Raw genomic sequence first — 24,756 nt, 5'->3', positions numbered from 1 at the left:
CTGTTACTATAAACTGTGGAGGGTGTTTATTTGTTTCATTTTTCTGAACTCGGCTTTTCAGCTTGCAGATATTTTTGAGGACGGAAGCAGTAATGCTAGCAACAAGTATGTTCAGGCATGTGTGTGCTTTGGTACTTCATGATTTTTGTCAAAAGACAAACAGCAGAAAGCTTTCACTTTCTAAAAACATAAGGGGGCCTCATGCTCAATACAGTCAATCTGTGATCTGAAAGAAAATGATTTATTGTTCTATAGACTAGGGAGCTATGCTGGTCCAGACAGTTGTTTCATTGTGCCTATTTAGTTAATGTTATGCAAGTTAAGATATTTGCTGGTCCTGAAACAAATATAGAATGCATTTCATATGAAAAATTGTCATCCAGCAAACAAGAAACAGAAAAAACTGAGGGGATTGGTTCTGACTCCTAAGGAGACAAAAAGCAAAAAGCTGAAAATCAGCTGAGAAAACTAATAAAACAAAAAAAAAAGTATAAGAATATTTTCCGAATCTGCAGAGAGCATTTGTGCTGTTCAGGTTATGCATCATGAGCCAATACATGGATTTGTAATGCCTTTACAGAATGGGTAAATAATGTGCAGCTTCTTGGAAATTTGAATATGATAGACAGGTTTAGGTAGATGTGAAATGTCTTCCTTCTTTAATTTTGCCTTAGTTAATATTTAAGAAGAAAAGGAAAACTCAGATCTATTCCCACTTTCTCAGTTAAACCTGTGTGGCTGCCTCTTCATGGACTGAAAACTTAAGTGCAACTGTGCCTGCAGAATAAATCTCTTTAAGGAAAGATAGTCTAAAATCTAACTTAAACAGAAAAAAGAGAAAGTTCTGCTTATTTTTGGCTATTTCCTTGAATCCTCCATTTACCTATTGTACCTTTACAACAGCTGCTGTGCCCGCAAGTGATTTTTGATTTTTCTTGGAAAATTGAAAAATGTGCATTGTAGGTTTATAAAACCTGCTGAAGATTGTCCCCTTTTACCCACCAGCCAAATATTTTAAAAAACAACTGAACACCCAAAAACTGATGCAGAATGTGTTTTATTCAGTTTCCTTATTTTTCTGCAGAGATGTTGACTGCACTTGTCAACGAGTCTGTCATGAATTTTCAGATTAGAGGCTTGCAGATTTTGGTTTTGAAGTTTTTCCAACTCACAGAAAACAATTATATGTTCATCTTCTGAACCAGAGAATGGCTGTTCTGACACCTGTCAAGATGTGGAACATCTGGAGAAAAAACCTGATCAGCTGATTAATTGGAGATTACAGAAACATTGGCATGAACTTCCTGATACCGAAATAATATTTTCTAGTGAAAATATTTCCTAGTGAAAATAAGTGTAACAAAAAGACAGTGAAGACCTTGAGAACTTGGAAACCTGGCATAAAGCATTTCTATGCATTATCTTTGTATGAAGTGATTTATTGGTATTTCTTCTTTAGAAACATATTCTGTTTAAATACTAAGACCTTTCTATCCAGTTATTAAAAGTAGAGAAGGGACACTGCTGCATTGCTGCAGAGAAAGGATAGGAAACCATGGTGGCCGAGGTGAAGAACGGTGCCTGTCTTTCACTAAATGGAAGGGTGGGAGGAGATGGACTGTTTTGATAAAATACCTAGCTTTGAGACAATCTTCTTTTACCACCTTCTTTCAGAAACTGAGTAAGTATCATTGCTTTCAAATCTCTGCAAACTTGCTGGCTCTGGAAATATGGTGCACTGAAGCACTGCGCTTATTTTACCACTGAAAAAAGGATAAATAACCCCAGACCCAAACTGTGGCATTAAGGTCTGTAAAAAGTGTTTGTGTAGGACAAATGTGTTGCCCACCCTTTGACCACTGCATCTGAGATCAGCCACAAGTGTGCACCAGAAGGCATGTGGTAATGTTCCTTCTTTCAAAGGGTTCCTCGGAGTCCTTTGGACGGAAAAGAAAAATTACCTTTTATTACAACAAACAGTAATACTCAGGGAAGTTCCAAAAATCTGAGGAGTTGCCTGATCATGAAAACTCAAGTCGTCTTTGTGACACAAATTTGTGTTATTTTGGTGGCATTTCAAGTTTGAGATTAGTGATTCTGTTGAAATCTTTTGCATTTTGCCCATTTCCAAGATTGAGGCATATATGCCTGCATGACCTGGAGAGAAAAAGAGGCTTAGAAACTCAGAACAGGGTGAAGATTTAAGGATGTCTGAAAAATGCCAGTTAGCTAAGGAAAAATATAAGAATAATATCTTTGAGTATCACATGAAAGACTTCCACATAGCTGATTATGTTTTGTCTAAGTAATTTGAAAGATTGTTTTATATGAGCACTCTCTCTGCACATTCTTTTACATGTTTTTTTTAAAGACCTAATACATCATATTGTCATGCATTGTCTCACTGAATTATAATGTGAAAAATGCTCATTGTGTTGTCAGGCATCATGTCATCTCTTTTGAGATGACTTAGAGCTGAATGTTGGAGCAGAAAACTGCCCAAGCAGCAATTAGCACAGAAGGGTTGCAAGGAAGTGCTACTGGGAAGGTGAAGAAAATAGATTGATATATGAAAAGAATAATCTCATAGTGTCTCCCAGTGAGAATTAACTACCACCTGAAAGAAATGAGGATTGTATTTGAACTAGATGATTCTAATATGATTCTGGATTCCTTTATCTTCAAATCTTGTGTTCTTTATTTATCTCTATATGAAATGCTCAATCCTCTGTATAAGGTCTTACCTTGTTTCTACCTGTCTAAAAGCCGTGCAAAGATGCACACATGGCCAGAGGGATTTTCTAGCTGGTCACTGCAATAAAATGCAGCCCTTGACTTCATTTCTGTCAGTAGCTGATTTTTTTTAAATTAGTGGCACTAGAGAGAAGAAAGCAGGAGTCGCTGGCTAAGTCATACACAGTGGCTTCAGGCATTTTGGCTTTACAGTCTTATGCCACATAATATCTTAAAAGTAGTTATTCTGGTCTTCAATCCTGGAAGATTTCTGTATTTCTGTGGATGCATTTCCCCACAGAAGTCCTGCTGAGTTCAGTGTAGCACAGATAAGGCTAAATTTAGTATGATCAAACACAAGTCTGTGTGATTTTACTTAAATTCCTACTTTTAAAATAACTTCCTATTTAAGTATGCATGACAAAATCAGATCAGTGGTATGTTTCCAGTCACACTCTGATTACAGGAAAGAGAAATCAGTAACATTCTAATTCATATGAATTTCAAAAAATAACAATTCTATTGTAGCAAGATCTTCATTTTTCAATTGTTTCTTTTTTTATAGCAATTGCATTTTCAGATGCAACTGAGAAATATCAACAAGCCAGGCCATTCCAGAAAAATGTTTCACTTATGCTTGTCTCTTTTTTGAGAGCTTTATAATATTTGTCATGCTTATGGAATGTGAGTGAAGTCTTCCCTAGCACAGCTGAATACAGTGAATACAATTGAATACAATTTTAAATTGACATTATAAGGTAAAAAAAGAAAACTCAGAGGAAATCATTGCTGTGCCCTGAGGTGGATCAAAGATACTTCAGTATTTAAAGTTTAAATCAGTCCATGCTCTTACTCTGAATGTCAGTGTGCAGCTGTTGTCATAAAGGGTCACTTTGAAAGTCACGAGGTTTGTTCAGCCTGAAATGTCATGAGTGAAGAAAATAAAATCAGCTCTTGGATGTGAAACAAGGTGTGATAGCACACATGTAGACATAAAAGTACTGCAAGGAAAGGCAGCATCAGTATTATTGCCTGAAATAGGCATTTACAGGAGCTTTGTGTGATGCTTTAGCTTCTCCACTTAGTGTGGGATGTAAAAACGTCTAACACACTTGGCTTCCCACAGAGGCATTATGCCAAGAGTTTGAGCTTGCTTGAGGGCAAAAAAAACCACTCTGTCTGTACCAGAAAAGTGTATGAGGTTAAAAACAAACAAATAAACCCATGTTGTTCTATATTTGGTTAAAAAGTAGTAGATGGGAAAGGTTAATTTAATTTTCTTTTTTTTTTCTTTAATTATATAAACTAGAAGCCTTTACAGCAGATAGACTTTTTTTTTGATAATGCCAAGTAGTTCCTGCATTGGATATGAAGAGTATTTGTGCAGAAATAACCTTTGGTTTTCTCAGGTATTTAGGAAAAGGCTTGGTTTGCTGATAGTTGCAAGGCTTTTGTGGGCACAAGAGCAGAATTAAAATAGCTGCCTAAATATCAGTTAAATACTCCAATTGTGAGTTGTGGTTCAGTTCAGAAACCTGTAATAACCTGAAGATTAATAAGCTGAAGACTTTCTGAGATGAGACCTCTGGCCCCATCCCCTGTTGTGACACTCCCTTGCTGTGGGCTGCCATCCATCCCAAAGGAAGAATCCTTGGGATTGGTGTTTTGCCCTCCCAGCTGCAGCCACCAAACCTGCCGTGTCAATGCCACTGCTGTGGGCTGTGCAGCACAGCCTCCCGAGGGCTCAGTTTCCTTTCCTTTCCTGGTTTTCTCTAGCAGTGGAAGAAGCTCCTGCCTACCCCTGGGGGCAGGAGTATTTTCAACTATTTCTATCAAGTCAAATAGTTGAGAATTTATCTTTTGATTACCTTGAGTGAACAAACTGGTTTTTTAGGCTGTAAAGAAATAAGACTAGAATTCACTTCAATATTCATTGATTTTTTTTTGGGAGGGGGAGAATAACATCCCCCTTGAATATATTAAATACAATGTCATTCAACATATATTTTGGGGCTAATACCCTTTTCACGTTTTAATTCTTCTCTGTTAAAGAGCAGCATAGAGCAAGTGTGTAGCTTTTAACAGTTCTGTAGCAAAAGTAATTTCAATTCTTTATAATTAGTGGCAGTTCTAAAGAAAAATGAACACCTAGTATTTGAAAGGTAATTGTATCTGTTGAATAAAGGAGTTGCTGGAGGTGACACCTGGAGTTCTCAGCAGCAGGAAAACTTATGAACTTTATCCTGCTAACAATAGATTTTTACAAATTATCTTAATTGAAGCTTTCAAAATGTGAATGCTTTGACACTTGACAGCACTCCTCCTACCTGAACTAGCAGCTTTTCCTGAATGATCATTAATTGCTTGCTGATGGCTTACAACTCCAACCCTGAAGAAATATACTGCTGCAAAAATGCACCTATGTGTTTTAGAGATTCATGTAACCATGAAAAAAACCCATTTATTCAAAAGCTCTGTATAAATGACCCAGGTACATAATTCAGATTAATAGGGATTGGATACAAAAAGCTTAGTAAAAAAAAATACTGTTTTTTCTGTGAATTTTTATAAAATAGATATACTTGCAAAAGTGTAAACTAATAAATATATAGAACAGTAGATGAATATAAGGCAATAAAAATATTTTATTTCCCTTACGCCCAGGCACAATGCACAGCAAAGAAAATCTTTCTGTTCATCACCTCTATTTCTGACTAATCTTCATGGCTAAGATCTAAATACAAAAGTTTATTAGTTTGATGTGGCAATGAACACTGCTCTAGAGTCCAGTGTTTCTTGGTAGCCAACGTACTGCACAGAAAGATGAATAAACACCACAAAGAAACTTCCAGAGGAAATAAATAGGTCAGGAGAACTGCATGAACAAGGGTAGTCAGTGTCAGTTTGACCAAGCAAAGAGTCAAAGCAGTTTTTTCCTTTAAATCTCCAGATGTTATCTGTCCTACTCCAGAAACTTCAGCTTTTTTGGAAACACTGAATTATGGCTTTGATTACTTATTTCTGAGTTCCATCGGAAAGAAGGCTTATATTGTTTAACACAGCAGGACTGTTACTGTCTTCAGCTGGTACTTCTAGTCAGACTGCATCTTCTGAGTCTCTCTTCCTTTTTCTTTCTGTTTGTTAGCAAGCAGAGACTGCTATTTGTTACATTTGTTTTGGTTATTTGCCACAGTAGAGAAAATATTTTGTTGTTGTTGTCATTAGTTATATTCATTAGTTCTACAACTACTGCTCCTCATACCTTGTCCACCCTCCTGTAGCAGTAACCAATTTCTATGATTACTGGCATTTGAGGTCATGTGTCCTAAAAACTTCAACAGTTTCCAGAAATCATAAACAGTGAAGCCATGGTCTGGTACCCATCTTAAACAGGAGCAGGACAGGGAGAACTCTTCTGTCCCACCTTCTCTGAAAATTTGGCCCACTAATTTTACTGTTGGCATCCTTCAGGGTGAATGTAGATATACAATTACATAATTGTGCACTGCTAGCGTGAATAATTTGTTTGCTAAAATATACTGACTTTTCAAGATTGCTTTAGGTTGCAGACTCACAACCAGCAGCATTTTGTGCTAATGGTCTGTCAACTTGCATTCCTGACAGGAAATCATGTCTGATGAATTTACATTTCTTTCAGAAGATTATCATAAAAGGAATAAGACTAGAATAGACATGGGTTGGGTTTTTTCTTCTGTTCAGTCCTCAGACAGCGCTGTGAGTTTGTGAATATTTCTCTTACCTAGGACTGAAGAGAGTTGTGAGTCTTTAATTTGGCTATTTCTGCATTACTTCCATCTGTAGAGTGGATGAATATACAAGGGACGCTTCTGTGCACTTATTAAAGTAAAAACTCTCTCATCATTGAGATAATTGGTTTCAACAATTTAATGTGAACAGAAGTGCCTAATCATCATTGTTACTGAGAATAATTATAAATTTAATTGTATTATATAGTCATAGCTCAATAAAAAAAAAATTCCTTCACATTCAAATAGAATAGAAAGTTGGGCTATAATTAGGGTTGTGATGTTATAAAGTGGATCTGAACATATGGCAGGAATGTTTAAATGACTTTTAACTATTTATGTAGCTATAAGTCAAGTGTAATTTTTTTTAGTTGCATTTTATTCTTTGGTAGCTATGCAGGATTATAATTGTGAAGCTAAAAGTAATGTTGCCAAGAGCCAGAGGAAAAAATTAATGTTGATGTTCAGTTTTTACAAACACAAACCGAGATTAAAAAAAAATCAAACAACAATAATAGCAAAAAAAATTGAAAACTCATCAAATATCCCAATACATGGAAACTGTTTCCAAAAAACAAAAAAATTTTGTACAATTTGTACTCATTTTGTTCAGAATTTGTCAAAATTGTCAAAATTACTTCCATACTGCTGGTTGTCTTAGAATAAAAGAGGCAAAAAAAAAGTTAAAATAAATTCAAAATTAAATATATTCCTCATGTTTACAGCCAACAGCTGTATTTCAAAGGGAATTGTTGTAACTCATCTAAGGAAAAGAATCTTAAAAATACTGAACTTATTTGGATTCATAAGTTATACGATAAGTATTTTGTTGAACAAATTTTCAGTGAAAAGTTATTCAGTCAGTAAACAATTGCTCATAAAATTCTGCTTGAGTGCACTGACTTAGAGAAGTAAAAATTATAGGAAAAAAAACCAAAAACCTACTTAATATTCAAGAGGGGGAGAATTTTACTTAACAGGAAATTTCCAGATGGTTCGGCTAAGGGTGCTGTGTCTTTTTCACATAGAATATCTGCTGTAGAACTAGTTACCTAAATGGACCTAGAAAGAATTTATGTGATTTATTATATTTTATGTAATAGCCTAGTTGTTACATGTCAACCATTTTAGTGTAAATTACCTGAGAAACAAGGAGTAACATTTTAACTGCTGAAGTTAGAACAGAGTGGCTCAATATTTTTGTTCTGCACCATTGCTTAATTTGTTTTATTTAGCCGGAGTGATATGGATTGCCTTCCACCCACAAAGTTCAGAATAACTCCAGAACTGGCTTTCTAAATGCTGTTGGAATAGCAGGTTTTATATAGATGCTGAACCAAGAGCCAATTAATCAATGCTAAAAATCTCTCACACAATACTGCATTAAAAACCAATCCTTTAATAATTATAAATACAGTTTATTATAATATTGGAGTTTGCAAGGTTTTGTATTGTGTGTTTTAGTTTGGTCTTCTAGTTTGCACTTTTGTCTGCCATAGACTGGCTGCTTTAAATGTTTTTTACTCAAGTGGCCTTCAATCTAAGGCAGAAAAGATTCAAATGGTACAAATTAATGTGGTTAATGAGCTATATCATTTTCTACAAACAAAGTGCCTGTTTTACTTCATTATCCTGTGGAGAGGAGCTGCAGACAGCTAGAAAAGCCTGTAGCATGAAGCTGTGACTCAGTACACCCCTGTCACACCTTCTGTTCCCAGTTCTCTCAGCAGGATTATCTGGGAATACAGCTGTCATATCTGACTGTAATGTCATATTTGGTGGGGTATTATTCAATCAAATACAAAGTGCAAGTTAAAATAATCTAACACATGACAGAACACCTCTATAAAGATTGAGCTATTTTGCAAAGTTCTTATGCTATCTGTAGACCTACAGAAGCGGAAGAAACTCAGTAGCTGCATTGTATCTCTCCCTAGTAGTATTCATGAAATATATTTTCCCATGGGTTTTGTTGCATGTTTTTGGAGGTTTTGTTCATTGGTTACATTGTGGGTTGGTTGGTTTGTTTGTTTGTCCCTTTGGGTTTTTTTAATAACAAAATTCTGGGTAGAAACGAACAGCCTTTTGCTCTCTCACTGAAGAGCCTTGGGCTGTTTTTCCAGCAGTTATCTTCCAGGAGTTTTGTCTCACTTCCACTTCTTCTCTCCCACAGTTGCTCTCTAGAGGGCCATTGAATAGCAAATAGCAAAACCTTTTGTTAAGACAGCACTTTGGCCCCCAACCCCATTAGGATATATCAGTCTTCCCTACATGCCTTGCCTTGCAGACAAAAGCCATTTTGCTTGCTCATGTGTAGAGCTGCACAGGCTTTTTCCCCTAAAACCAAAATATCATTGCGAAGTAGTTGTCTCTTTTCTCAAAACCTCTCCCTTTGAAGACTCCTTGTCTCAAACCATGGAGTTGGAAAGCTTGGGAGTTCTTGCCCTGATCAGCCTTTTGGGATTTACAGACTGCCCCTTGTATGGGCAGAATTTGGAGAGCTGGGACCTGCAGGAGGTCACTAGGCTGGGTAGCCATGGGAGGTCCTTCTGGATACCCTCTGGCTGCCATGGGATCACTGCCTGAACACACAAAGGTTTGGCTTGGGTGGGTATTGAAAGATGAGCTGCTAGCTCAGGAAGAGTTCTTTTCTCTTTAGTGGCTCTTAGGGCACAAAATTTCTGTCACTTTTAGAGATGATTTATCACTGTAATAAATCTCCCTGATTTGTATTAGGCATTGATTCTTGTAACAGTCCCATTTCGTAAATCATACATATAGCCGCAACATAACTTCCCAGTTAGGTACTGGATGAGAACAGAATGAGGAGTTCAGCATTTGCCTTCCTTTCTCACGTTTTCTGTATTCAGGTTTTTGCACTGACTCATGTAACTTATGCTAAGCAATATTTATTCATAACTGCTCACTGAACAAAACAGTAAATATGTGCACCTAATTTTTCCTGAGAAAATGTGATGATACTTGTGTAAATTTAAATATATATTTGATAATCTATATCATGGATGCCAAGAATATTTTTTTCCATTCTAACATTCCAATTTCATGCAGAAAAGAGTACTGGACTGAGAGTCTGGATTTTTACCAGCCCATGACATCGATTCTGTCTGTAACTGGACTGGACACAGAGATAAATTAATAAAGAACATAGAAACAGAAGTACTTATGCATACCTAATTGTGTCATGTGGGTTTTATCTAGTTTTATTAAACAGCTTATTGACATACAAGTCCTGCAGCAAGACATTTGTAGTTCCCAAGAGATGTAAGAGATGTAGAATCCTGACAGGTATAACAATCATTCTTTACTAGCACTACAATATGTTAAGAGTTTTCCTATTATGTTCACTGCAATGCTGAAAAGAACAAAGTATTAGAAATTAATCACTGTAATTATGTGGTCAGTGCATTACCTATTTAAATTCATGTTTGGAAGCTACCTTGTTGGAAAACTCCTACAGGAAATCCTGATATACTATATATATATATATGTGTGTGTGTATATATATATATATATATATATATATAAATATAATTTTTTTTTTTTTAATGATCAGAGCTGTGCTTTTTCACTGAAAATTGTATGGAAAGCCAGGGGAAAGGACAATGCCAGGTTCATCCTCCATGAGAAAAATCATCTGGTAGCTTTTTGGACAATTATTTCACCCATATTCAAATACATGTTAAAGTTGCAAAACTCATGACAAAGCATTTAACAACTATTCCAAAATTACAGTGGTTTGGTTGGATTGCTTTAGATGGTGGTTTCCCAGCTTCAATACTGGAACATGGAAACATGGAACATGGGCTGGTACAGACCCATCTGGCCTAGTGATTCTGTAGGGTACCTTGCAGAGACTGACTGAGAAATGGTTATCAAGATGCCACATTATTGTGATCTCTGCTCAGATCCAATTTACACAGCCAAAGCATAATACTGCTTCCTTCAGCCCCAGGCACTTAGATTTGTATATCAAAGAACAGTCAGTTCCAGAAGAAAGGGAGTCCTTGGACACATTTCTGACACCTTGAAATGACTGAGGATGGAATCCTGGGGCTATAGGTTCAGCTGATCTCAGGTGCCTTTCCTGTCTGTGACTTTGAGGCTTTACCGTTTTCCTTCAACTGTCCCGAATTTCTTTTTCACTTCACTCTGTTGCAGAGTGTGTTTTTCACAGTGGTGTAGCCCCTCTTGGTCCTCAAGTCCAAGGTCAAGTCCATGCTTTTCCAAGCATACAGCAATAGCCAGCAGTGACCAGGCTTCATTCCATTTCTTGTGTTCCCAGACCTGATCTGACTTTTACATGTGCCACTTTTCAGGCTCCTTGGTTCCTTCTTATGACTCTTTTAAGTCATCCCTCTACAAAAACTGACTTTGTCTGTTTTGTGATGCTGTGGATATACTTCTCTAGACCATGAGAAAGCTGGGAGGTCTGCCTGTTCCACCCTTCCCATTCCCCCAAAGAATTTTTGGAAGTTAGTGATAATTGATATGTCCTTAGAAACTAAATGGAATTTCAAGGAACCTGTTCCAAGGTAACACTCATGCATTTTTATTTCCATTACATTTATGCTTTCTGATAGGTTTCTGTCCTTTTGGGGTTTTTTGGTTGTTGGGTTTTTTTTTGTTTGTTTGGTTGGTTTTTTTGCCTCTGGCTTTTTTCTCTCTTGTGCAATATGTATTATTCCAAATGCTGCTTTTCCAAATGCTGTTTTCAACAGCCTATTTTATTATACTGACAAGAATAGCAACACCTCTGTAGATTGTCCTAGAGCAAAGTCATGACAGAATAAATGATCATAAATAAGTCATCAACAATTTTTCTGTTTCCAGTCTCTCAATTCCTCTCTCCAAGGGGCAAGTGTCCTGGCAAACTGCTGCCTCATATGGTATTTAAGACCCAAATCAAATTCTGACAAAACAGATGTGATTGCTGCCGTTTGAACCCAAATCCCAAGGGTATGATAGAATGGCCACTGGAGGCCATCAAGCATTGATGGGCCTCATGTTGCTTGAATTTTATTGAGTTATGGGGGTTCAGATATTCATTCTACATGTTCAGCCTGCTGCTAGGAGAGGTTACTTTTTTTAGTCACAGAATTCTGATACTACATATGTCTTGTAGAAAGATACAAAGCTGCAGTTTGGATGCCTTAAACTCTCCATATCTCAGTTTCCTATGTATAAAGTAGGAGAAAATAAGTTTATTTATTCTCTACTTTTTGGTGTAATTTATATTAACACACTTTGGCACAGAGAGTTCAGTTGACGGCTTTGCTACCACTTTAGATATGTTCTCACAAAAAATCACACTAGCTCATGATGGAGAATAGCTGTTTGCTGCATCACATTGCCTTTCTTTTATGCACATATTCATGGCTTCTGCATCTAGAGGAATATCTGACAACACATGACAACACATGTCATCTGCACATCATCTTAGGTGTTTGCAAGTCCCCCCTATCTCACACTGCTCACAGGAGCTTCTGGTGCATGTGTTTAAGCTCAGGGCCATTGAACACAAGGGGCTACATAAGGATGCATCCCTTAGAGATGTATTCACAAATGTCCAAGGGTAAAGGTGCTACAAAAGATTAGCACATAGACCAAGAAAAGACGTGCAAGGGGAAGAAGAAGACTTATCCATCCAGCAGATGGATAAGTCTGTAGTGGTGTTTTCTTATCACTTTATAAATATTTTGGAGGTCAGTATTGTTATAGAGGTTTTTGAAAGTAAATGTATCTATAAATATGGTTTTGGTGGTTTACATTATCTCATTAAAATGCTTAAAACAGAGAAGGACTTACATAGTCTTACACAGAGTATACATTTCTTGCCTACAAAGCTGAATAGTGAGACAGGTAATACCAGCACACTTAAGGACCTAGAAGCAGAAACTGGTAGGAGCAGAATCCTGATGCTACTAGGTGTACCATTCTTCAAACTGTAATGAAATAATTCTGCAAGTAGATGTATGTCTAATGTTTAATGTTAACTGAATTATGTTGCTGATCAGCAAATAAAATAGATGTTTTATTATCTAAAAATAGAAATATTTCTATTGAAATATTCAATGGGAAGGAAGGAAGCCAAAGATCATAAATTGAGACTTTCAGCTCCTAGACAGCTACTCCTTGGGGGGTTACTGTCAGGCCAGCAATATGCCAGTTCTGTATAAAATAATCCACTGCCTTAGTGAAAGGAAACATGAGTCACAAATGTGGTATTCAACTGCAATTGTTATTATGGAGGTCAGAGTCCTTGGCTGATGGGAGAAATAGACCTCTCCAGAAGTGCCAGCAGTATCTGGTAAGGGAATGTATTAAATAAGTACCAATGAAAAGTATACTCAAAGGGAAGCAAAATCTTTGTATTCTTTATTGCTGAAATAAAGTGGGTAATAATTATAAAAATAAATAGGAGTTAGTATCTTTGGAGCCATCTTTCCAACTGTTAAGATCTAAAAGTATTCAGGAGTATCTCTGAATTTTCAGAATTTCAAGCATTTTAGTGGAAACAATAATTCTTATTTTTAATAAACAGCTCATCACATGATGCTCTGGAAGCTGTTTTGTGGATTTATTGCTCTGTTACCTGCTTGTCACCCCTAAAAAGAATGTAAAACAGGAGATGTGATAGCATGAAAAAAAAGTTGTTGCTTTTCTAAAATATGATTTTGACAAGTCTGTTTCAGAAGGCCCTGCAGAGAGCTGCAGAGCAGTGCTGGTCATGGAGGTGTGCATCACGAGGCTTGTTCATCTCTGCCAATGGGTGGGGGGCTTTACTAAAACCACTGTCTTGTTGGACCCTGTTTCAGGTGGGATTCCCTTTGTCCTCACTGGAGAGTTTTTCCAGCAGTCACAGAGGCCAGCAGCATTCATGATAGCTGGGACAGTCAACTGGCTCTCCAACTTCGCAGTGGGACTGCTCTTCCCTTTCATCCAGGTACTCAACATCCTTGATAATTGACATGCTGTGATATTGCTGGTATAGAGGGACATATGACATTTGAGATGAAATTTCAGGCAATAGTAAATGTCCTGTTATTGAAGTGGATGACATTCCCATCATGTCTGCGATACTGATCTGTTGTGATACCAACGTCCCCATGCTGGAATGCATTGGAAAAAAGTTGTCCTGCAGTAGAAAAAATATTGCAGCCATGGACAACCCTCTATGGCAAGTTCCCCACAGGAGCATTTAAGCTATGCAATCTGATGGTTTTGTCTGGGCTCACAGTCACTCATGGTGATTGTCTCTGCATTTTCATTCAGCCTTTAGGCTACCCATCATCTGGCTTACCCTATGGTTTTAGAATGCATATGAATCTCCTGGGAAAATAGATGCTCTCTGCACCTCCCTCCACAAGCTTGGCTTCAGGGCTCTTTTTTTTTCAGCTTCTGTCAGGCGTTTATCTTTTTTAGCTTGTTCCTTCTTGCTGCAGCTTAATTGCTGCATGGATTAATCTGTCTCTGTCCCAGCTTCCCCAAGTTCCCATAAGCTTTGTTTTTAGTGGATTTCTTGGCTGCACTAGTCACATGGAGAACAGTTTCATCAAAAGCTGTCTGAACTAAGGCTATACTTAAACAAGATAGGTTTATTTTCGAAAAGAAAAATTGCAAAAGAAAATTGGTTCAATGTAGAACAATATTCTCCTGCTCTGATTCCTAACACTTCAACACTATGGATGCATCGTTGTATGGCAAAAAGGCTTCAAGCAGCTTCTAATTAGAAAACAAGCTGAGGTTCTTTTCTTGCACATGAACCTCTCCTAAGGGTTGTCTACACTCTGGAACTCACATTGAAGCTGGTGCTTTATCTCAGGAGTTGAAATACATCTGATCATGCCCTGACTGACCAAATTTAAGCTCTTAAAAGAGACATCCTGCTCCACTGACAACGGTTTAAGAGTGAAGCTCACCACTATAGATCAAAATAAAGAAGTTCTAGGTTTTGGGTTTTTTAAGCACACAGAGAAAATAATAGGGGCAGAGGAAAAGTGCAGAGAGAGCAAACCCTCTGGGATACTTGCACCTCACACACAGGAGAGACATTCTGGAATGGTCTTCAAATCATCACCAAGAAAGAGATTTGATCAATGAGAGCTGCTGCTGTGTGCTTTCTTCCAACTGAAAATTATTTGATTCTGCAATACCACACACCTATTTGAGATAGAGTAAAATGATCATATTATAAAATTTTATATATTTCTTTTTCATTTGACAAGTAGAACTGCTTTTACTATCTAGTACTGTTTTAAATTATCTGTATGAAGTACTTTATGGCAGAACTTGAAAGCCTTATAAAGTCTGACCCATGATCTAAGTTTGACACCTAATTTAAAATTTCTTCTAACAGGGACAAGTCTCTTATAGTTTTGATTACTTGGGTCACCTTCAAAATTCAACATGATTGTAAAGTCTATGATCTTTCCAAACTCCTTACATTTACTAACATTAACTGCAATTACACTGCTATGTCTTAAAATATTCTTTTCATGCTTATTGAAATTGATGGGTGTATTCCACCAGTTTCATGGTGAAGGCTGTTCCAGCTCAGACACTCTCAGATGAGATTTCCAAAAGGAGGTAGAGACATAATTCCTTTTCCACTGAGGTCGTTAGAACATCTACCAAATGATAGAAAGAGTTAGACAATTCCCTTGAGGTTTTGAAAACCTGACCTAATCCATGGGGAAGCCTGAACTCATTCAGCAAAGAGATGCTTCTCTGTGGTTTAATACCCTTTTCTTCCAGAAGATAAGGAGTTTCAGGAACATTAGACCCTCCCTTCCAGCTCAGCTGGGCAGGCACCTCTGGTTCCACCACCTGCCTCCATGGCAGCTGGGCAGGGACAGAGAACAAGTTCTCAAATCTAGGGGCATTGAATCAGAATACTTTTATTTGGGTTAGTTTTTTGTTTGGGTTAGTTTTGTTGTTTTGGGGTTTTTTTTGGGAGGGGAGATATCTTTTGGTTTGGGGGTGGTTTTTTTAAGTATCCAGGGACATTTAGAGAATAATCACATTTCTCCAAAATTGCAGTTTCTGCTTCCTGCACAAAGCTGGTGATTACCCTGAGCTCTGCTTAGCTGTCAGATTTGAATCTATGCAACTCAGGACACTCCCTGCTTGTTCTGCTAATGCTCTGACAATGTTTTCACCTGGTGAAAACTGTTTTAAAAGACCCTTAGTAAATTCAAATTAAAAGGCAAACTACATTCTCTAATTTTCCACATACATATTAAAGCTTTTTGAGTGGTTTAGTATGCATCCACATGAAGTTTGCTGTAGCCCTGGGGAATTTTTCATTACATGTCATAAAAATATCCAGTTGTGTGATTACAAAATTATCCAGTTTAGTTTAAATGAAAATAAATTGTGTTTCCAGCTTGAAGGGTTTTTTTGGATTTTTTTTCTTCTTTTAAAGAAAAGATAAATAAAAAAGAGAAAAAGCTTAGAGTTTGCACCTGAAGATGAAAGCAGTGTTACTCAGACTTTGATTTTTAAAGCTTTTTCACAAGATCAAACTAGAACATCTCCTCTTTCCAAAGCTTTAACTTTTTTCCTATTTCAGTCAACCTTATTCTCAAAATTTAGTTTATGAGTCACCACTTTCTTCACATAAAGGCAATATCTTCTTCTTAGCTTATTTTATAAACCTAAATCAGGAAAAAAAATCTTTATGTTACCTTCACAGGATGAATGCAGAATCCTGTTTATGTATTTAAATGCTAACCTCATTGCTTGCGAAACAGCAGCCACTTTTTTTGATCCTTGGTGTGCTTCTACAAAATTATCCCAAACATTTGGGAAACAAATCTGGTAAGTTTAGAGTGACTAAAAAAATCAACCAGCAGTTAGTTTTCCAAATGTCACCAATTAACTAATTTGAATGACTAGATTTTTGCCCTTCAACCATCTGTAGATAAATATAATCAAAGAGTGGCTTGAGTCATACATTAAAACATATGGATGAGATTGAAAACTAATATACAAATCAATTTTTGACTAAGTAAAAAAAAAAAAAAAAAAAAAAAAAGGATGTGGTTTCTCTTCCAGGCCTCACCACTACCTGTTTGAGGGGCTGAAATGGGAACAGGAACCCAGTTAATCAGTATATGTATGTATATGTGTATATATATATATATATATGGAAATGGGTGCAAAGATCTGAAGCAGGCACAGGGAACAACAAAACAGCAGAAAAGTATAATCTACAAGGCTGGAAAACTTCTGGTGTTGTAGAATTGGCTTCTTGCATTAAAGTAATACTCTTCATTAGCAGTGAGCTTGCAGGGATAGACTTCAGTAACCCAGCGGTGTAGCAGGACCCTAAATTACATGTTATCTAGAAAACGTTTCTGTTTACTTTTTGTAATGTGCTGCCTAAAAACAAATTACTAAACATCAATAATTGCCAAATAATTTCCCAACATGCCATTTTCATTACATGTTGATGCATTTTTATTTCATATTTCAAGTTATGCTATTAGATTCTAATGAGACACTTAAAGGCTACATGGTAAATATACATGGTAATATACTGTAGGAAAACATAGCAGATTTTTCCAGAAGTTTTCTGTCATAATAATTTCTCTTTCTAGAAGACTAGTGTGCAGAGCCTTTTTTGATGTTAAAGTCACATTGTATATTCAGTACATATTCAAGAAATATTTAAATTGCTATGTATTTTATATTTTTAATTTTCAAGAACAGCTCATCTTCAGACTTTTCTCCCAATACAAAAGTTTCCAGTAACTGGAGAATGCAGAGGAACATCCCATTATGATTAGAGGACTGCTATATGGAAAAATTATTTTACATTTAACTGGAGTTTGACCAGAATTATCTGCTTGGATCTGTCATCCAGGAAGAGCTCAGTTTCATGTGGGATAAAGGTGCTACAAGCCTTGAAGCCTTAGTTCAGATTGCTTACTAGTACAATGCCAAGACTAGTTTGTGTGCTTATTTTCCTCCTTTTAGAAACTGATTTATTTGCGCTTGTAAAGTAGTACTGCTGAGTCGTTATAGTGATTTCTGGAGGTTCTCTTCTACTTTTTTCTTCCTTAATTTTACACTTGAGATTTTCATTCTCATGCCTCAAGACTCATTTATTCAGCAAGACTGTCTTTTGGTTATCCTTATTATTTCCTCACTTTCCTTGACTTTTGCTATTACTCAGCACAAGGATTTCAATAACAGGTGTGCACAGACAGTTATGCATAGTTTCCCTCAGCCAAGCTATTTTAAGCTTCTTCAAACACATTAGATGTTCCATGTAATGACAGTGTCCCTATATTAAGGGAAATGGTTAAAGTTCCCCCCAAAGATGAGAAAATGAAATGTCGGTTCTTATAAGATAAGCACATCTAACCCACTGATAGGTTAGATATGCTTATCTTAATTAGAATCAACCCACTTCAGGGATACAATATAAGGATCTGTTACATTTTTACGAGGAGATAGTGAGCCTGTGAGGGTCATGGTTGAAATTGCTGTTCATGTCTGAAAATGTCTCTATTTTTTACTTAGGAATTATGTTTCGTACATTATACTTTAGTGCTCTGTCCTTCTTCATTGTCCTGCACTTTCAGCGGAACCTTAAATTATGCCTGGAACAGAAGAAGGGTAAAGGACACAAGCCCTTATCCATTTGTTTCACTGCATTATATCAATTTGAAGCAAAGTGAAGCCAAATGTCTACATGAATAACAGTTTTTCTGCTGATCAAATTTGTAAGACATTGAACCATTATTACTTGACCTCACCACTTCAAAAGCCAGTTTGACCCACATCCTATGACACTAATCTTCATGGCAACTTCCAAATCCAAGAATTGCTATTGTCAAGGGCTGTGACTTTGCTACTTGAGAATTTAGGATCACATTTGGTTTTTGCTGGAAAGAGCCAAAAGTTTTGTTTTAAAAATATTAATGTGTTATGCTTGTTAAATTGATTCAGAATTTGTTCACTTGCTCACTTATTTTGCTGCATCTGCCCTAGAATATATATTTTTCCTATTTCCAGTATCACAGTCCTGCTTAGAATTTAACCTTGGCTACTGTGTTAAGTCAGTAAGCAACCATTGTTAGATAGCACTTAATTGTCCTCTCAACTACTTTTAGATTCCTCCAGAGTATGGTGATCACAGCATGTAAACTATTAACAGGAAGACTGTTCTCAGCTAGATTGCTTCAAAAGTAGCAAATTACACAGGTTTTTAAATTAAAACCAGAATTCTACAAGATATTTGATCATTTCAATGTAGAATTTTTTATTTGTTTCAGCTTACTTTTATCTTTAAAAAATTAGCTCTTGCTTATTCATTTTGGGCACATAAAGTCAGTTCATAATGCTAAAAATTAAGTATTCTTTACTATTACATTTGAAGGGAGGTGGGAGAAATACCTGTACATTCTCTCTGATGTGTATAGCAACCCCTCACAAGCTGGGCTATCTTTGTTCATCTTTTTGCTTAAGAAAATGTGGAAAAGCTGCATCTACTTATTCATACACCTCCCTTATGCAGCTCTATCTCATCCTCAGAGTCAGACCTGGGATCTGATCTGGGGGAATTGCCTGAGTACTTCAATCTTGATTATTTTTTGTGGTGATTGCATCCATGTCTTAGGTAAATCACTTCTAGGTTTTCTTTGTTTCTTTCCACAAATACAAAGCCTTGATCATCTGCAGAAAAAAAGAAGACAAAAAATGAGTAGTTCAGGATTCAGCTGGCTAAAATTTGCAGAAATACTGTTTTTAAAATGGTCTCCTCAGAAAGGAGGAGGTGACACATTCAAAAGCTTATGCTTGACTATTAAATATCCTGTATAACAATAGCCCTCACCAGCCTTGAAAAATCCAATGTAAATCCTGCTTTGAAGAGGTTTTATTAGTCTACTGACTTAGGAGGTGCTTCCCTCAGGAGATTGCATCAATAAGTCTGTCTGCTGTTCTTTTGCCCTCCTTCTTTCCACTGATAGGGCGGGTGATCCTCAGAAGCCTGGCCCTTCAAGGATCCTCACATGCCCTTGGCTTTGAATGGATATCTATCAGGACACAGCACTGCTGCTGTTTAGGAAACCACCTGAAACTCTGCTCACCTTTGAACCTTGGGTGCTCCTGCAGGAGATTATGCTTGAGGAAATGCTAAGGGCAAACAGCTGCAAAAAATGGGCTGTTACAGAGCTTTGTTCTGACTTCCTTCTGACCTTTGTGTTTCTAACCGTGCACATAAAAACCTGGCTGCAGGTATTGCTCAGGAAACACGTTCCTAGCTTTGGCAAGGCTGCCTGGTGCTGGGAGAGGAGAAGGAGCTTTGCGAAGGTGGCAGCATGTTCTGAACCTGAGCTGTATGTACAGGCAGTGTGAAGAGTGAATGTGTCAGTGGGATGTGGCTGACTTGGTGCTGCCTGTGTGACCAGGACTGCTGCTGCTCCTGCTTGGAGCAGGGTGTGAGGCTGTAACCTGTCCTTACGAGAGGAAATGCACAACTACAGAAACCACACAATTCCCGTGAATTTTTTCTCTATTGGCTCAGAACTTCCATTCAGAATTGAGCTCTGGATGAGTTATAAAAGGTTTATGAATGAGTGTGGTTTTCTTCACTGTGAGGACAAAATAATAACCAGGTTTAAGGAAATACTATAACTGAAGAATGCCTTGTGACAAAAGGGCTTTTTGTGGTCACCCTGCAGTGTTTCTGGGAATTATGAGTCTGTTGGACAAATACTGCAGAAGCAAGCACAGCCTTGTCTATAAAGCCTACAAATCCCACTAGTAGGGTTTATAACAAAATTTAATTTTTAGCTATTGTCTGTGAAACTTCGAGTGGAGGCCCTTGAGGGCTACTTCTTAACGGATTGCAGAAGAGTATGATTATTACAAATAATTACAAATACATTAGGTAAAATAATTGCAAATAAAACAGGCACTCATGAGTGTTTAATTCAGTTAGATGTTTACAGATGTGATTCAAAGACAACAAACACTACTTTATTTAGCTCATGGATATGAAAGAAATAAAAATGAATTAGAAAGGTGGGAGAAAGTTGTGGCTGCACCACCAAGGGACACAGGTAACTTATTACATTTGGTTGCCATGTTTATTCATATGAGGTATTAATTGTTCATTTTCATGGAGAATATTTAATTCAGTGAAATTTTAAAAAGTGAAAAATATGATTGTGGGTTGAAACTTTGCCATTCAGAGTTGTGACAATGATCGTAACAACAATTACAAATGCAGAAGATCCAGATGTAAAATTTAAATTCTTAGCATGACAGGATGATTTATGAGGCACTGCAAAATTATTTTCTCCTGTCTTCTATATTCTTTCGCTTCTGCCTCTGTATAAGCTTGCAAGTTCTATCTGTCACATGCCAGCAATATTTCCCCCATGTTACCCGTGCTGTTTGGCTTGTGATTGTCAGCTTGCTCAGAACTTCATGCTTCTAGGATTTAATGAAAAAACACTGATGATCTCTAGAGTCCATAGACAATACCAGAGAGTGCCCCTGCTAGTTTTTCCTACTACAGGCAGGATTTGGAGCACTGAACTAGGTAATGAATTATCCCCAGAAATAGAGAACATTGTGACTAGGCAGGCTGGAAATCGGCCAGGGAATTAAAAAGCAGCTGCAGGAAATTTTTTTCCCATTTTTTTTCTTTATTGTTCCATGCAGGAATTAATGCTCTTCTTGCACACCACCCATGACTCATAATGAGCAAGTGAAACATAAAAATAGCTAAGAATTGTATACACCTTTAGCACCCAAAGCAGGGAGTGAAACCAGCCTGCAGTGTAGGACTAAAAATTATGGGAGTCTATTACAAAAATGTGCAAAATGAAGGTTGCCTGTCTTAATGTTTCAGTTACATACCTTTAATGGCATCTAAAAAGATGTATGTTTAGGAAGACAGGTCTGCTTCCTCTGTCCTGAGTAATTTTCCCTGAGGTAACCTCAGCCTCACAGCACCTGAGGTGATGTGTGAGGAGTCTGTCTCTCCTTGGGTCTGCTGTTCATGACCTCACACAAGGCGCCACAGAAAGGTGGAGATTTTTGGAGCTGGAGATACACTTTCTGGTTTGATTCAGCCTTGTTAATATAAGCAATTAGAAAAATATGGGTACATTGGATGTTTTAGAGTGTAAATCAATAAGAGGAGGAAGGGAGGTTTCCTCAAATGTTTCAAGTGGCTTTCCTGGAGCTGTAATATCAACCTTCTTCCAAGTTCAGCAAAGCTCAGATGGGAATATGGTGTTTATCAAACAATTTTTCACAACTTTGCTGTTGAAAGGTAGCTGCTACGTGATCTTATAACCACCAGGCAATAAATACTTACATTTCAGTGAATTGCAGCTCCTACTGGCTGGTTGGAGCCTTTATAATCAATTTATAAATGAACTTCTTTACATCTACTCTCTTTGCTTTTGCAGTGAAGTAAAATCCATAACATTCAAATACAGTCTGTGCTTTGCATTCCCTTAACTAACTCTTACACTTCCTAACATGAAGATAAATGCATTTTATAGTTTTTTTTTTCTTGCTGTGGACTCTCGTAACCATAAGAGTGATAATACATGTGTGCTATTTGGGGTTTATCCTCATTTATTTTGCAAATCTCAAAGCCTGTAACTGATGTGATGAAGATGCTCCTGGCTATGGCAGTTCCTCAATGGGTTTTGTAGAGGTGCACAGTACTGCTAAAGCGTGCCTCCATTTCTGTACCTAGGAGCTGGGAGGAGGTGTGCAGAACAACCCAGTGAAGCATCTACCTCACTTCCAGAAACCCCAGGGCAGTGGCAGGCTCAGCTGAGCACAGTGCAGGCTTCCTGCTCTCCCCTGCCCTCCCTGTGCTGCCCCAGCTCAGTCTGGTGTCTCCCAGCACTGCCCAGACTGCAGCTCTGCATGCCTGTGCCAGGAACCTGCCTTGCTGTCGACAGGCCACAGGCAGTGTTGGGAGAACCAAAACTTCATGCATTTTTATGAACTTCTCAGCACTCCAACTAGCAATGAGTGCCAGCATGTACTGTGCTTGGCTAAAAATTGCTCCATATACCCCAGTTTTTCTTTCAAACCATTCCTGCCTTTCTTTTGAATTTTTTCTCTCTTGTAATGATCATCTCCTCTGTTTTCTATTTGCAGGCTGGCTTACAGACCTACTGCTTCCTAGTGTTTGCTGGCATCTGCTTTGCAGGAGCAACCTACCTATTTTTTGTCCTGCCTGAAACAAAAAATAAGACATTTAATGAGATCAGCCAAGCATTTGCCAAAAGGAATAAAGTAACTTTAGAAATGCAAGAGATGAACCACTACCCAGGGGAGAGGAAATCAAGTGAAGGACAAGAATCGAACTTCACATCTTCAGTGGACAATGGGGAAGCCAAAAAAGGGATTGTGTAAACCCAGGATGCTCTTTCAGGGGATGGGGGAAAGCGTGCTCTTTTCATTTATAGCAGTGCACATCTTCTATATTTTATGACATCATGAACTGCTTCCCCCTTGAAAATGTTCTGGATATGGGTGAACTCATTAGCAGCTGGCATAATGGTTGAGACAATGGGGAGGGGGAGGGTGGCAACTGATACAATAAATGAGATTGAGTTTCCTTGGCACCCGTGAGACAAGTGCTGTGGTGAGTGGGATAGGGAATATGGACTTGGACAGTGGCACTGGGGAGCCAGGGTTTTGAGCAGCAGCTGGCTGAGCACCCCTGAGCACATGCTCTCTCCAAGAGGAGGAGGTGGCAGGGGCAAGGGAAGAGATCTCAATGGGGCTCTGCTGAGAAGCAAACCTGAAATGGCACCGGAATGTATTTCTCCACATTTCCCAAGATATCATTCAAGCTGCCCATTCAAGCTGAAGAGAACTAGCATGACCCTTCCCTGACCTCCCATTTCTTTTCTCGCTATTTTGACTTTCAGTTGCATTATTTGAACACCTCCCACCTTACCACAAATGGGCAGCTCTGGGTCCTGATGAGTTCCCTTGTCTCACTTGCAAATCCTGATTCACTAGTAATAGAGTTGTCTCTAGTTTCTGGGTTTGCTGACACTGCATTTCTATGAAGATATATATTTACATAACTTTATTTTTTATGAACAAATTTAGAAGCTTCAATATGAAAAGAAAACTAAACCTCATGGTAAAGTGAGAGAATTTTGATGGTATCTGTAGGGCATAGTATTGAAACAAAAATTCAAACATGAAGTGTTCCAAGGGTTGGGGTTTTTTACTTGGTTTGTTTGTTAATTGCTTCTCTTTCCAAATTCCTTTCAAAACAAGTTTAGGAGACCAAATTTCCCTGAGACCTGATAACTTATTTCTTAACACTCAGATCTCTGCATAGGAATTTGGACGCCTATTTCTTGCTTGAAAACTGATTTTTATTTGGGCATTAGATTCTGAAGCACCAGGTCTAGTTCACATTAATAAGTTTCTAAGTTGTCCAAAGCTTTGTAAAGCTGCCTGATTTCATGAGAGAGAGACTCAAGAGGCTCTCAGTGGTTTGGAGAGCAATTCATGGGATTTTTTTCATAATGACCATCATCTTTACAATTTGTAATTTTGATAACAGTTTTTCTTCATCCCTCTAGGCACCTGGATGTTGAGGGTTAATAAGAATTTAAAAATTAAATTATATGAAAAATCAGTAAGTCTGTGAGCTGCTCTCTGTTAGGAGTAAGACACAAGAAGAAAGTGCAGCATGTATGTAGAGTCATCTGCTTCCACAAGTTCTATTTACAAATCTAGAAATTCATGCATTTGGAGCATTTCTGTGAGAAAATTTCCATATATATATATTCATATATGTATGCATATATGAATATATATATATGCCAAAGATGGACATATATTAATGTTCAATGGCTTAATATTAGTGGCTTTAAGGTGAAAGAGGGTAGATAGAGACTGGATATTAGAAACTTTACTGTGAGGATGATGAGACACTGGAAGAGGTTGTCCAGAGAAGCTGTGGCTGCCCCATCCCTGGAATTGTTCAAGTCCAGATTGGATGCAGCTTTGAGCAACCTGGTCTGGTGGAAGGTGTCCTTGCCCAAGGTGGGGGATTGGAACAAGATGATCTTTATGGTGCCTTCCAACCCAGGCTGTTCTGTGTTTCTGTGATTTATAGTCATATATACATACACACAATGGATAATTGTTTTCCATAAATAATTCCAGGTATCTGGGGCAGGGCAGGGGTGTGTTTGTATTTCTTCAAGTGATAAGC

The 24,756-nt window shown here is 37.6% G+C and overlaps 1 protein-coding gene across 1 annotated transcript in view; it reads left to right on the top strand.

The window, feature by feature from the left end:
* Nucleotides 1-24,174, top strand: part of SLC2A9 (solute carrier family 2 member 9) — a 79,915-nt gene extending 55,741 nt beyond the window's left edge. Inside the window, exons 11-12 of the mRNA XM_066317266.1 lie at nucleotides 13,337-13,464; nucleotides 22,668-24,174. Of these exons, the coding sequence (XP_066173363.1) occupies nucleotides 13,337-13,464; nucleotides 22,668-22,925 (386 nt within the window). The 3' untranslated portion in view covers nucleotides 22,926-24,174. The remainder of the gene's footprint in view (nucleotides 1-13,336; nucleotides 13,465-22,667) is intronic.
* The last annotated feature ends 582 nt before the right edge of the window (nucleotides 24,175-24,756 follow it).

Source organism: Sylvia atricapilla, chromosome 4, assembly GCF_009819655.1.
Source record: "Sylvia atricapilla isolate bSylAtr1 chromosome 4, bSylAtr1.pri, whole genome shotgun sequence".
Taxonomy (NCBI): Eukaryota; Metazoa; Chordata; class Aves; order Passeriformes; family Sylviidae; genus Sylvia; species Sylvia atricapilla.
This window is presented reverse-complemented; position numbering and strand designations above follow the sequence as displayed.